At 34.3% G+C, this 15,246-nt stretch overlaps 1 protein-coding gene across 2 annotated transcripts in view; it reads right to left on the reverse strand.

Moving 5' to 3' along the window:
- IQCB1 (IQ motif containing B1) overlaps positions 1 to 15,246 on the reverse strand; it is a 45,673-nt gene that overhangs the window by 24,197 nt on the left and 6,230 nt on the right. For both annotated transcript variants that reach the window (XM_090277203.1, XM_090277194.1), the window contains 3 exons: positions 14,989 to 15,118; positions 11,506 to 11,599; positions 6,609 to 6,708 (listed from right to left, as the gene is read on the reverse strand). In XM_090277203.1, coding sequence (XP_090133329.1) covers positions 6,609 to 6,708; positions 11,506 to 11,599; positions 14,989 to 15,118 — 324 coding nt within the window. The remainder of the gene's footprint in view (positions 1 to 6,608; positions 6,709 to 11,505; positions 11,600 to 14,988; positions 15,119 to 15,246) is intronic.

The following is a 15,246-nucleotide window of genomic DNA, read 5'->3' on the forward strand; positions in this document are numbered from 1 at the left end:
TCTTCTTTGAATGTTTGGTAAAATTCACCTTTGAAGCCATCAGGTCCAGGGCTTTTGTTTGTTAGGAGTTTTTTTTGTGCCCCCCTCCTCCCCCGCTTCAATTTCATTAGGTGTAATCTGTCTATTCAGATTTTCTAATTCTTCCTGATTTAGTTTTGGAGGAGTGTGTTTCTAGGGATTTATCTACTTCATCCAGGTTGTCCCAATTTGTTGGCATATAGTTGTTTGTAATATTTTCTTACTATCTTTTGTATTTCTATTGTATCAGTTGTTACTTCTGTTTCATTCTATTTCATTTCTGATTTAAATTATTTGAGTTCTCTCTCTCTCTCTCTTAGAGGTTTGCCAATCTTTGACAGTAATATAGTCATAGTAAGGGATTTTAATACACCAAACACCCCATTGACAGCAATGGATAGATCTCCCAAACAGAAAATTGGCAAGAAAACAGCTGCCTTAAATGACACACTAGAGCGAATGGATTTAATTTATATCTTCAGAGCATTTCACCTCAAAGCAGTAGCGCATGAAACATTTTATTGGATAGACCATATCAGGACACAAGTCTCAATAAATTTAAGACTGAAATCATATCAAGCATCTTCTCTGACCATAATGCTATGAAACTAGAAATCAAAAAAAAAAACAACTGAAAAACACACAAAGGCATGGAAGCTAAACGACGTGTTACTAAACAATAAATGGGTTTAACAATGAGATCAAGAAAATCAACAGATACCTTGAAACAAAAATGAGAAAACAACAACCCAAAACATGAAGCATAGCTAAAGCAGTCCTGATAGGAAGTTCACAGCATTATGGGCCTATTTTAAGAAACATGAAAAATCTCAAGTAAACAACCTAACTTTACTGTTAAAGAAACTAGAAATAGAATAATAAAGCACAAAGTGAGTAGAAGAAAGGAAATAATTAACATCAGAGCAGAAATAAATAAAATAGAACAGATTAGTGAAACCAAGGCTGGTTCTTTGTAGAGTTGTTTTTTCTAAAAAATAATATCAGGTATAGATGTTGAATTTTATCAACTGCTTCTTCTGCATCTATTAATATGATATGTTTTTCCTTTTTTGGTTTAATATGATGAATTACATATTTAAGATGTATTAACTTTTTAATATATTGTTGGATTCAACTTGCTAGGTGTTTGTTTATAATTTTTTGCATCACTATTTTTGAGTATGTTGATGAGTAATTTTCTCATGTCTTTATCTGGTTTTGGTATCAAGGTAATGCTGATCTCATATAATGATTTGGGAAGTATTTCTCCTCTTCAATTTCCTGGAAGTTTGTTTAGGGTTATTTTGTCCTTAAAATGTTTAGCAGAATTTATTAGTGAAGAAGTTGTCTACTCCTGGAGTTATTTTTGTGGGAGGTATTTGAGCTACAAAGTCAATTTTCTTACAGTTATAGCGATATTCTCTACGGTTTCTTGATGAGTTTTGGCAGTTTGTGTTTTTCAAATAACTTGTCCATTTCATCTAGACAAAGTTGTTACATTATTCCCTTGTACTTTTAATATCTTTAGATACTATCTTATCTCTAATTCCTGATAATGGCATTTTGTATTCCTCCCCAACACCCCAGTCTGGTTACAGGTTTATTGACTTCATAGATCTTCTCAAAGAATTGTTTATGGTTTCACTGATTTTCTCTATTGTTTTTACTATTTTATTACTGCTTTAATTTTATCATTTTCTTTCTTCTGCTTACTTTAATTTCTCTTTTCTTAGTTTCTTAACGTAGAACCCACGTTCAGTGACTTGAGACTTTTCCAATACAGGTGGTTCAGCGACATAAGTGATGTAAATTTTCCCACTGACTTTATCCTATTACACTAGCCCCAAATTCCTGGGATAAAGTACTAATTTAATTTAGATGCATCCCTTCAAATTTGGATATGTTGTGTTTTCATTTCCATTCATTTAAAAATAATTTCTAACTTAATTTCTGATTTCTTCTTCATCCTTTGGGTTATTTGCATCACTATTTCCCAAATATTTGAGTACTTTTTCAGAGATCTACTTTGTATTAATTTCCATTTTAACTCCACTGAGGACAGAGAACATATGTTGTATTAGTTAAATACTTTTCCGTGCATAGAGACTTGTTTTATAGTCCCCAAAATTGTCTATCTCTGTTAATGTTCATTTGCATTTGAAAAGAAGAGGCGTTTGCTGTTGTTTGGTAGTTTCTGACAATGTCAATCAGGTCAAGTTAATTGATATTGGTGTTCAAATCTTCTGCAGTCATATTAATTTCTTGTCTTCTTATTCTATGAATTATCAAGAGGTATACTGACATATTTCATTTTAATTGCAGATTTATCTATTTCTCCTTGCAGTTCTATTAATTTGTTCTGTGTATAATGAAGCTCTGCTATAGGTCAATAAATGTTTTCTCGATGAATTATTTACTACTATGAAATATCACTAATAATATTCTAATATTAATGTAGGCATTTGGGCTGTCCTTTGATTAGTGTTAACATGGTATATCTTTTTCATCCTTTTACTTTCAAACATTTAGCAAATCCCGCGGGTATTACGTTCTAGAACACCCCCACCACCCGCGATAGGTGAAAATCCGTCAAGTAGGAACCTTACACTTATTTTAGTATTTATATATATTTTAAGGCTTTATAAACCCTTCCCACACACTTATAAACCATTCCCAGTCCCTTATTAACCTTTTCCACACTTTTGTAAACACTACTTATGTTCTTAAACATATTCTACATTCTTAAACCTACGTAACTTTAACAACATACGTTTATAGTTCCGCAAAATCCTGCGATATAGACTTCCGGCCAAGATGGAGACGTAGACAGAAACGCTATGTCTCCCTGCACAACTAAGAAGGAATACAACTACCTCAAAACTAGAAACAACCACCTTGGCTGGTGTGGCTCAGTGGATTGAGCATCGGCCTGCGAACCAAATGTTGTTGATTCAATTACCACTCAGGGAACATAACTAGGTTGCACGTCGGGTCCCCAGTTGGGGGTGCAAGTGAGAGGCAACCACACAGTGATGTTTCTCTCCCTCTCTTTCTCTTTTTCCCTCTCTCTAAAAATAAATAAAGAAATTATTTAAAAAAAGAAAAAAAGAAACTAGAAACAACCAGAAGTTCCAGAAAATCAAACTACGTGGAAGTCCAGCAAACAAAGATATAAAGAAATACTCATCCAGACTGGTAAGGGGGCAGAGTCGGGGTGGAGAGAATGCGGTGTGGTGGCGGCAGCAGCAGGCTGACAGAAAGCGCAGACAGACATTTTAAAAAGTCGGGAGGCACACCTGGGGAGCATTCCCAGCTCTTCACCAGACATAGCAGCTCACCGTCCCAGCACCCCCAGCACCGGGGAAGGTCAAGCCTCTTTGCTTCTGACTGTGCAAACCAGTGGGGGTTGGGGCGGAGGTGGAGACTGCCAGTCTGTCGGCAGAGTCCTCTTGTTTGAAGTGCCCCCACGGTCCTAAAATGTCTGCAGACCTGCTCACTCTGGGAACAACGGCCGGGGCAGCAGCTAGAGAGGCACCAGTATGGCGAGGAAGTGGGAGAGATGCCTGGAAAAGGGGTGAGTACTAGCAGGCGGCATTGTTCCCTCTCGGACCCCTCTCTTCCCCACATACAGCGCCACAACGTGGTTAAACAGGTCACCCTGTACTGACGAATCCTTAAGACTCCGCCCTTACAATGTAACAGGAGCGACAGCTCTACCTGGGACCTGGAGGCAAACAAACACAGGAGCCTGTCAGAATGAGGAGACAGAGAAGTATGGCTCAAAAGGGGAAACGGACCAAGGTTCCAGTGGGAGAACTAAGCGACGAGGAGATAGCCCGCCTCAGAGATGAGGAGATAGACAACCTAACAGATGCAGAATTCAAAACACTGGTGATGAAGATGCTCTCAGGTTTGACAGATATGCTTGAGTACAGCAAACGCATAAGAGAAGAAGTGAAGGCTATGCTAAGTGAAACGAAGGAAAATCCACACAAAACCAATGCTGAAGAGAAGAAAATCGGGGTTCAAATTAGTGATTTGGAACATAAGGAAGAAAAAAAAAATCAATCAGTGCAGAATGAGAAAGCAAGAATTGAAAAAAGTGAGGAAAACTTCCCAAATTTTGTGAGAGATGAACATACAGGTGCGAGAAGCACGGAGGGTACTGGGTGAGCTGGACTCAGAGGGGACCACAACAGGACGCATCATGATTGAGATGCCAAAGGTGAAAGATAAAGAGAGAGTCCTGGGGGCAGCAAGAGAGAGGCAGAGAGTTGCCTACAGGGGGTGCCTATAGGACTATCAGCTGATTTCTCAGAGGGCACTTTCCAGGCAGGAAGGGACTGGCAACAAGTATTCAATGTGATGAAAGGCAACTTGCCACAAGGATTACTCTATCCAGCAAGGCTGTCATTTGGAATGGAAGGGCAGATGAAGTACTTCCCAGACTAGGTGAAGCTAAAGGAGTTCATCATCACCAGGCCATTATTACATGAAATGTCAAAGGGACTTGCTTAAGAAAAAGAAGATCAAAACTAGGAACACCAAAATGACAATAAACTCACAGCTATCAACAACTGAATCTAAAAAATACAAACAAAACTCAACTAAGCAAACCAGAATAGGAACAGAATCATAGGTATGGGGATTATTTGGAGGGTTATTAGCTGGGAGGGGGGATGAGGAGAAGTGGGAAAATAGTGCAGGGACTAAGAAGCATAATCAGTTGGTACAAAATAGACAGGGGAAGTTAATAATAATATAGGAAAGGGTGAAGCCAAAGAACTTATATGCATGACCCATGGGCTAAGGGGGGTGGGATTGCTGGAGGGAAGGGGGGTACTGGGCAGAGGGGAGCAAAGGAGAAGAAAACTGGAACTACTGTAACAACATAATCAATAAAGTATACTTTAAAAAAAAAAAATCCCACGATATAGCAAAAAAATCCGCGATAATTAAATATATTTTTTAAAATCCCGCAATACAATGAGGCTGTGATAAGTGAACTGTGATATAGAGAGGGACTACTGTACTCTACATAATGCTCCATTATTGATGAGATTTTCCAGTTTGGCTGTTGGAATTAGGCAGTATTCTTGGCTCTGTGTGACCTTCTGATACTGCTTCTTTTAATCCTTTTGGATTATTGTTTTCCCTCACTTTGGTAGTTTCCTAGAACACATGTGCTGATCAGTAGTCTACTGAATACTTGAAGAAAACTCTCTGAAAATATCTAGGGTTGTCTATGTGGCTCTCTCTTCTGTTATACTCTGTCTTATGAACTCTAGCCGTTTTGTCTTCCCCAGACTCTCAGCTCTATCTCTTCAATTCAGTCTGGCTGGGATACCCCTCCCTGCATCACTTTGTTCATTCCTTTTCTTCAGGGCTCACTTCCTTTTATTGATTGAAGTCCAGTTTCTTGAAAACTGTGCTTTCATGTTTTGCCTGGTGTCTGTTTTTTTTGTTGTTGTTCACGTGGTAGGGTAAATCCATTCTATCAGTGAGATTCTGATGATTTTATTCATTAGTTTTTAAAATCCATTCCCCTGGCAGCAGTGCCCAAAGCCAAAATTTTATTACTTGCAATTGGATTACTATGGTTCCTTCTTCTAATTACCTTCTTTGTCTTGAGTTTTATCCCCCACAAATCTTTCCTCCACAATGACCAGAGTGACATTAGTGAAATTTAATATAATCTTTTTTATCCACTTCCAATGGTCACCATTTCATATAGAACAAGACGTTTCCTTAACATAGCATATAAACTCTTCATGATTTAAGTCTGCAGAACTTGCTAGTCATCTCCACATACCAAATGTTAAATGCCAACAATGAACTATACCTACTCTTCACCCTCAGTATGCTTTCTCTTTTCTCCACGCATTTGATTATGTTGTTACCTATGACTAGATACCATTTTCTCTTCTTCCTTGTTAGCTAATTTCTCATTCTTAAAGTTTCATGTCAAGTGCTACCATCTCCAGCAAGTATCCCCCGATTCTGGGTTAGAATGTCCTCTAACCAAACACTTGTGCACACCATTAACATCGTCATTTAATACACTATAATATAATTATGTTTGTGTTTTGGTCTCTTTCATTATATTGTAAGCTATCTGAAGACACAAGTTTGTATCTTAATCAATTTTGAAAGCCTAACAACAGACACACACTGGGTACATAGTAGATGCTTAATAAATCCACACTGAACTGAAAAAAATCAATTATTTCAACTGTGTATGCTCTGAATTCCATTTCAACTTGGGGAAATCGCTTATTGCTTCTTTTATGCCCTTCTATAGCACCTGGCACAATACTAAGCATTTTTTATTGTGATCCCAAAAATTTTCTTCAAAAATCACAGTAATTTTTCTTCACTAACGGTGTTTGGTGTAAAATCTTAAGTTCTCAAATAAGAAAGCAATTTAATAGTAAATTTTCAGTGTTTTAAGGAATTTTATATTCATTTTTCCTATAAAAACAATGGTAATAAGTGTCATGTACAATCTATATGCAATTGGTTTCAGCAAAAGTAGAATTGGTAATTCTTCTAATCAAAAAAGTTACACATATTTTGTAAAACCAAGTCACCTGTTGATCTGTAGTATGTTCTGTACCATAGTCATGACTGTAGATCCTATTTGAACATCATCAGTTTGCAGTAAGTGCAAGAAATGATGACTTTGTAGTACTAAAGAGAGAAAAAGAAAAATTAAAACAAAGATTCTATCATGATAAAATTGGAATTTACTTGTCTTTTCAAAACCAAATCAAAGTATGACTATTTCTGCTAAAATTCCTTCCTATGTGTACTTAGTAAAGAAAAAAATTTTAAGGTAGGTAGTTTCAATAACCATAAATAAGTCATTCCATTTTTTTTTTTTTCCAATCCTTACCCAAGGACATGCCCACCAATTTTAGAGAGAGGAAGAGAAACATCAATGAAAGAGTGAAACATTGATCATCCACCTCCCACAAGCACCCCAACTGGGGACCAAACCTGCAACCCAGGTATGTGCACTGACCAGGAATTGAACCCATGACCCCTCAGTCTATGGGACAATGCTACAACTAACGAGGCCACAATGGCCAGGGCAGTCATTCTATTTTTATGAAGTTATTATAAATAGTCAGAGAACATCCACAAATACCAAGCTAAGAATCTCTTATCTCCCCTTAAATAACATATAAACTATAACATATCTTACATTTGAATCTTTCTTACTAGTAGTGAATTTCAGTGAATAAAATAAAATTTCTTGTGAAGAGACTATGCAAATGGTACAGATGACTATAATCACACCCTTAAAAAATTTAATTTTGTTATAAAATCTATCAAGCTTGCTAACATTTTGTTTCAAATTATAATACAATCATTAACTACAAAACATTTGTTTTTATTGGTTAATAATATTTAGGCTCTCAGCAGCCAGTTATGAAGACTTGGCATTGAATGTTTACCAAGTTGTTTAACCACTTGGAACATTCATTTCTTCACTAGAAACAACAGTTGTCTCACAGACTACTGTAGAATGTCCAAGAACAGGGTAAGTTCCCAGTAAATCTCAGTTTCTATTTCCTTCTCCACAAACTAATCAGAATTTTAATTAGAGGAGGATAAGTATGTGTCACGGAAGCTCTATGAACACTCCCCTAGTTCCTACAAAACAACTTATTCCTTTCCTTTTTCTATCACCGGAGGGGACATACTTGATTTCATGTCCATTTACATAGCCTAATACTTCAATATTTCACTGGACACCATTTTAAAATGCTTAACAACTTCAAAAACAATTCCACTATAGTTAAATATTTCTGTGGCTTATTTTCTAGTACTTCAATAGTTTAAAAAAAAATTCCTCTAAGTAGCTGGGATAAGTGTTTCATTCCTTTTACCTACTTAAAGATGTTTTATTAACTCTTCAATTAACTTTGAATTCACTGAAATCATGTAGTATAGGAGGTCTGTCTGGAAAAATCCGGCCATTGTTAATATAATAAGGACGATTTACATGAGGTAACCTGGCAGCCTAGGAGAGTGGACTGGAATGCACAAGTGCGAACAATGACAACTTCACTGTACTAGTCAGTGGGGCAGTAGACACTATTGAGTTAGCATGTGTAATGTGTGGCCAGAGCATTCAAAATGGCTGAGCAAGTAGAGTAACAAATCTGCATCAAATTTCATGTTAAGCTGGAATATTCCTCCATGGAAACTATTCAGATGATTCAGAAGGCTACAGCTATGGGCAACTAGTGACTGGCAGCTTCATCACAACAGTGCCTACTCATGGATCACGTCTCATGCTGAGGTTTTGGTGAAACAGTGAATCACCAAGGTGACTCAGCCCCATACAGCCCAGATTTGGTGCTCTGTCACTTCTGACTTTTCCCAAAATTAAAATCATCTTTGAAAGGGACGAGATTTGAGACCTTTGATGAGATTCAGGAAAATATAATGGGGCAGCTCATGGCGACTGGGAGAATTGTGTGAGGTTCCAAGGTGCCTACTCTGAAGGGGACTGAGGCACCATTGGCCTATGGACAATGTTTCTTGTGTCTTGTATCTTCTTCAATAAATGTCTTTTTTTCATATTACATGCTGGATACCTTCTGGACAGAATTCATATACTGTGTATATTTATCTTTTTTCTATATTGGAAAAAATTATGCTAAAATAATTTATTAGTCATTTCATTTTATTTTTTAATACCGTTTATCTTATATTATTATGCAGCTTATTTTTGGAGCCCCTATTTTGTTTTTCAAGTGCAGTCAGATAACTATGTATTCTCCAAACAAAAACTAATGCTTTTGTCTATTTCTTTATTTAATTCAACTTTTTATAATAACAAGTTTCAAACATACATTAGAGTTGAGAAAATAGTATAATGGCCTTGTATGCATCAGTTATTCAACTTTAACATTGATCTTGGTTCCTTGGCCGAACTTTCTTCACCAGTTACCCCATCCACTTCCTACCTCCCCTTTTATTTTGAAGCAAATCCAAGACATCGATTCATTTTTTTTTTTGACATCGATTCATTTTATCTACAAATATTTCAATATATATTCGCAAAAGATATAAATTTTTAAACAATAAAACAGAACCATTAGCTAACCTAAATAATCACGATTCCTTAATTTTATCAAATATCCAGTTAGTGCTCCAAAATCCAATTGTTCTGTGAACTTTTTAAGTCTGTTTGAATCAAGATCTAAATAAAATACCACTATAACTAATCATATTTCAATTTCTTTTAATCTATGGATTCCTCCTCTATACTTTATTTCCCTTGAAATGTATTTGTTGACAAAACTATGTCAACTGTTCTATGAGCTTCCCAGTCTGTTTCTGCTAGTTGCATTCCTGAAGTATAATTTGTTTCTCTGGCCTTCTATAAATTAATAGTTGAGCTAGAGGATTGAAATGATGCATGTTTGAATTTTTGTCATATACATTTCATATGTGAGGTCACAATGAGCCTTTTGGAGGCACTTAATAGATGGTTGTCTTTCCTTTTGAGATGCTGACAGTGATGGATGCTTAATTGTTAAATCTGTTAATTCACTAACGGTTGCAAAGTAGTGCTAGTCTATCATTCCTTTTTCACTTATTAGAATACTTTACAAAGAGAAATTCCTCCTCATCAATATGTAAGAAAAGGCAAGATAAATGCTAGCATCTCCATTTACTAAAATGAATTGGTTCCCTAGTAGACTCTAATGGTAATTTTTATGAAGTCTCATTCTACTTGATGTGTTTCAATATACTGTAGTTATTATCCTGATTACTATTCAAGTTTCCCGTTTTTTGACCAGTAGAAGCTTGTTTATTTTGGCTCCTGGGTCCTTTTCACAGAATTCTAATACACTTTGATTGCTTCCTTCCTATTTGTTATTCCAGATACTTCAGGTTTACCTTGCATATTTTCTACTCCAGCCATTTCTCCAAGCAGCTGATTCTTTTTAGAGGAAAGGTTATTGAAACTCCAATTTTATACCCACTTATTTTTTGCATATGAACTTCACAATTGCTTAATTTAGTTTTAATACCTATTTTATTGATATTATATATATTAATTTTTTAAAAATTGTTGTTCTATTACAGTTGTCCCAATTCTACCCCCAACCCCATTGTTCTTACTTTATCGATATTTTAAATCTACAGATCTGAGGAATAGTGATTTTGTTAGTTATTATTTTCAAAAAGGAATAGGGACTATGTTTTAAATTAGTCAAGTATTCTCTCTCTTGCTGTCTCTGTTTTTACAAGGTCTTTTACATCACTCCATAGTGAGATTAAGTATTTATATTGTAATTTTGATAAAAGTTCTTTAAATTGGACTTTATAATAATATTTATTCCATAATGGGAGATGAATAATGTTTTTTCTTTTTTAAAGGAAGCATGTAAGCATGTTCCTTAGCTCTTTAGGAATACAACTACGAAGAATATTAGTTATAATAACTGAAAGTATCAATATAATGGGATGCTGGAGTGAAGCAAGGAGACCAGAAGTTGTGTTTTTTTTTGTTTAATAATTCTAATAGAACTATTTGACTCTAAATTGTGTGAATAATTCAAAAAGAAAAAATAAAATTAAAAATAGAAATATGGTTCAAATTTTATTTTCTAAAATATATCAATGTTCTTATATGGTTCTTATACATTTTCATTAATCTTGGATTAAATCTTTCAAGATAGAAATGCTGTCATAATTATCATTAAGGATTACTTTTTCAGTCTTAAGAAAACAAAATACTAACATACACTTATCAATGTAAGTGTAGAAATATCCCATAACTTCCAAATAAAGTGTCATTACATAAAAGCTTACTCTTACATAAATAGTCCATGAGTTAAATTATATCCACTCTGTAAATAGGGATTTTCCTCACACTAAGTCTAAAATAGAACTGTAATCTTGACACTTAAAAAAATTTCCAACCCTAGCTGGTGTGGCTCAGTGGATTGAGCATCGGCCTGAGAACCAAGTCTCGCTGGTTCGATTCCCAGTCAGGGCACATGACTAGGTTGCACGTCAGGTCCCCAGTTGGGGGCGCAAGTGAGAGGCAACCACACAGTGATGTTTCTCTCCCTCTCTTTCTCCTTTCCCCTCTCTCTAAAAATAAAATAAACAATAAAAAACAAGCAAACAAATAATTTAAAAAATAAATTTCCTCCCTAGACTAAATTATTAAAATTCTTATCTTGGATTTGCTAAATAGCAAAAAGCTAAGGAGAAAGTTATATTTTAGCAATCTTCCCCTTCATATAATATTCACATTGTCAATGTTTGCTATTTAAAGCTGGAATGTCCAAAAGGGCTCTTATTTTCTTATATGTGGGGTTGTTTCAACATGGGTTCATTTAACTATGGTTATGTGTATAGTTAATGAGTTATGCATTTTTAGAAAAAAAGATCAAACTGTTAGCAGATGACTTTATAATGACTATCAGTTACATTAAATATTTTTTGTCTTACCATTTTGAATAAGTTGAACATGGCCTCCTACTAGCCAGAAGAGAGAATCAGTCACAATTTGGAAAAAGTGTAGTAACTCCTCTTTTTCTTCACCCTTAGTACACACAAAAAAATACCAATTGACTTTTCTGTAATTGCTTATTTTAAAAAGAGAGCACGTACAACTTCTCTCTGAGGAATTAGAGGCCCTGGTTTCTGGATCTAATAACTATTTACAAGGTATGTAATCTTGAAGCCTTTACATTTTTAATTTATAAAACTTGTACTTACAGGCTAGTAATACCTATTCTACTTACTAGAAATAGCTGTTACCCAGGTCAAAAGAGATAATGAGAGTATAAAAACTGAACTAGCTATGCATGGGAATCAGCTGTGGTGCTTTTTAAATATACCATGCACATATAATTCTGTCATTTATGTAGCTTTAGAGAAAGTTGTATAAAGCCCACTCATCTTTTTCATGTCCTGAATGTTTGTACTGTAGTGCTAAAATAATAATGACAACATCAAAAACGTTATGATTGCTATGATTCTTCTTCATAATAATGAAAGTATTTTCTTCCTATAGTTCTAACACAGGGTTAGATAAGTGCTTAACAAGACATATGCTGACTTAAATATAAAAGAAATGTCACATTAGATCAACAATTTCTTTAATCTAATAAACTGCCATTGCCAGTTTCACCAAAACACACAGCAGGTATACCTCACTGTTGTCAATCTCAAAAGATAGTGCTGGGCTCCTAGATTTCCCACTTTCCTTAAAAACCATTAGATAATGTTACCTGTAAATTTATGGCTTCTGAGACTGGTTAACACAATTTACCCTTAAAACAGTTCAAAATTCTCTCACAGGTATTTTACTATTCTTATATATCATATATATTATATATCCTTATATAATACATTCTTATGTACATAATATATATTATGTATTATTTTAGGCCAGAAAGTCCTGTGTATGTCCTGCCATGTGATCTATTACCTATATGCTAGCTAATGAAAAAAAAAAGAAATCCAACGGGGAAACACCTAGGTAGATAGGACTAATAGTTTTCTTATTATGTCTTTTTTATCCCCCTTTTTAATTCTACCCTATAGTCAAGTGGCCCTCTTTTTCTATAGCTGATATAGCTACTCACTCCCTTTGAAATATGTACTGAACAATTTTTTCTCATATATTATCATGTATTTATTTAAAAATAAAACTAATACATTACTATTAAAATAAGCTTTAGACACATCATCCTTTTCTCACCATTAAAATAAGACCACTCAAGACAATTATTCTGAAATCTACAAATGTGATAGAGTGCACTGAAAAGCTAGGTATGTCAACACATTAGGCTTTATTTTTTTAGCATAAAACATGCAATACTAGGTTTATTAAATACAACATCAGCAATTTAGTTGTAGCAAAACATCATCCATCACATTGTTTTCAATTTGAACTCTAGTATTTTGTAGGTTTGTGTGCTTTTAATTAACATCTGTAAGGCCTTTAGCTAACAGGTATTTAGGATTTTTTGTCTCTATACAAAAACCATAATAAAAATATGAAATCATAAAGTGTTAAAAGACTATATAAATGAAAAGACTATAATTATTATTGCCCTTAAAGGGTGAATACTGAAATGCTATGAAGAAGACATAAAGCTTCCATAATGAGCTTGACTATTTATGAGATAGAAATCATTTTACAAAGCAGAAACTGAAATACAGTGAAATCAAGAGATCAGAGCAGAGTCTGTGGCACAGCCAGAAAAAGAAGTAAGTCCAGCAAAATTTCTACAGTTCGTGCCACTTCAATTGACCTGAAAGAAATTAAATCTAGAAAATAAGCAAATATTGATTTAGTGCTAGCATCCCTCAAAAATGCGAGTGGAATTTGTGACCTATCACATAAAAAGCATATATTCTCCCACTAAGTTAAATTCTATGCCAACAGTGAGTCTTATGCTCACACCACTATGTTGTCCATATTGTTCAATGTCTCATTCAATTTCACACATATAACTTTTTCTTTTTTTTTAAATTAATAATACATATGTTTTTAGGTTTTCTACAAGAAATATCTAAAGATCTTGTCCATTTTACTAGCCTGGGAGTTTTCAAATGCAAGATTGTATCTATTCCTTACACTCTAAAAGCATCTCAAATAAAACTTAACATCCTATGGTGACTTAGTTATTCCTCTTCATAACTCACAAAGGTTGTGAATCTGCTCAATCTTTAACGTAGCAGTAGTCCCAAATGTACTTATAGCCAGCCATGAACACTTGCAACATAAAGGAATTTCAGCCTTATATACCTATAATTTCTTATACATTCTATAACCAAACTGATCTAATTAACATTCATGAAACACTACACAAACTGCAGAATTCACGTTCAAGTACATGACACCATGCTAAATGAAACATGCATATCAAAACCTTTATTTTGCTTCCTATGATAGGTTTTCTTTTTTAATTAAAAAAGAAAGATTTATTGTATTTTTTTCCATGCATAGCTTTGATACGTATGCGTTTTGGTTAAGAAGCACTGTGCAAAGCAAAAACTGCTTGTAATGGAATATTTGCCAAGATAAATACATATAGAGGGGCATAAAATAAGTATGAAAACATTTCAAAGGATTTAATTGATAGTGTATGTTATCTGACCATAATAGAATTAAATAAGAAACAAATAATAAAACATCAAGAAAATCCTTAAATATCTGAAAATTAAGCAATATATTTCTAACTTAATTGAAATTAATTCTAAATTGCTAATTCCATGGGTCAGGGAAAAAAAAAAAAAAGAGTATACATATACTTGTTGGATTGAAATGGTCCTGTGTTAGTGCTGACATATTGACTAGAGACTTGAAAAATCAAATAAGTAGTTCACTTTTATTCTGCTTCATCATTGGAGTTATTGAGAAAAGCCTTGGACCTAGAGAACAACACTTTCCTCTACTGTTAATTTAAGTAGAAGGGACACAGACAACAGAGGGAAGAAGGTGGGGGAAGGTAGAAGAGAGTAAAGGGATAATTAATGATGGAAGGAGACTTGACTTTGTGTGGTGAATACACAGAACAATATAAAAATGATGTGTTATAGAACTGTACAACTAGAACGTGTTAAATTTTATTAACCAATGTAACTCCAATAAATTCAACTTAAAAGTTTAAGTAGAAGGTATGTTTTAGGAAAATGGTATAAATGTCTACAGGTGCTGCTCAAAGTTGAGTAGTAAGGCAGACGCTTCAAAAAGTCATATAGTATGCTTCAAAAAATCATATATTATGCTTCTGCCAGCACTTAAAAAAATTTTAAACATATAATTTTTTTTAGTTGTAACCTTAAAAATGTTTGAATTGAGTACTTTAATTGTACTTTCAGCCAAATATCACACATCTGAAAAATAACGTAGAACTTTTTCTCAAGAATTAAACTGTTTTGACTACAATATACAAAACACTAAATAAATACATATACCTTAGCTGCATTGATGAAACATGTTTGCAATTGTCTCCCCAAAATCAGAAAATTTTCTGCAGCTGATGGAAGTAATTCACTGTAAAATTCCTCTGCATCTTCTCCTGGCTCTAAGCCCACACAGCAATGGCTAAAATAAGAAAAGTTTGTAACTCAGGATGTGTTCATTATAAATTTCAGCTGAATGCTAAAGCTTCTACAGACACTGCGCCTTGATGAGAATTTTTAGTATCTTCCTTTGGTTATTAAGCCAAAAAA

The sequence above is a fragment of the Furipterus horrens genome, unplaced genomic scaffold, assembly GCF_987537825.1.
Source record: "Furipterus horrens unplaced genomic scaffold, mFurHor1.1.pri manual_scaffold_1, whole genome shotgun sequence".
Classification (NCBI taxonomy): Eukaryota; Metazoa; Chordata; class Mammalia; order Chiroptera; family Furipteridae; genus Furipterus; species Furipterus horrens.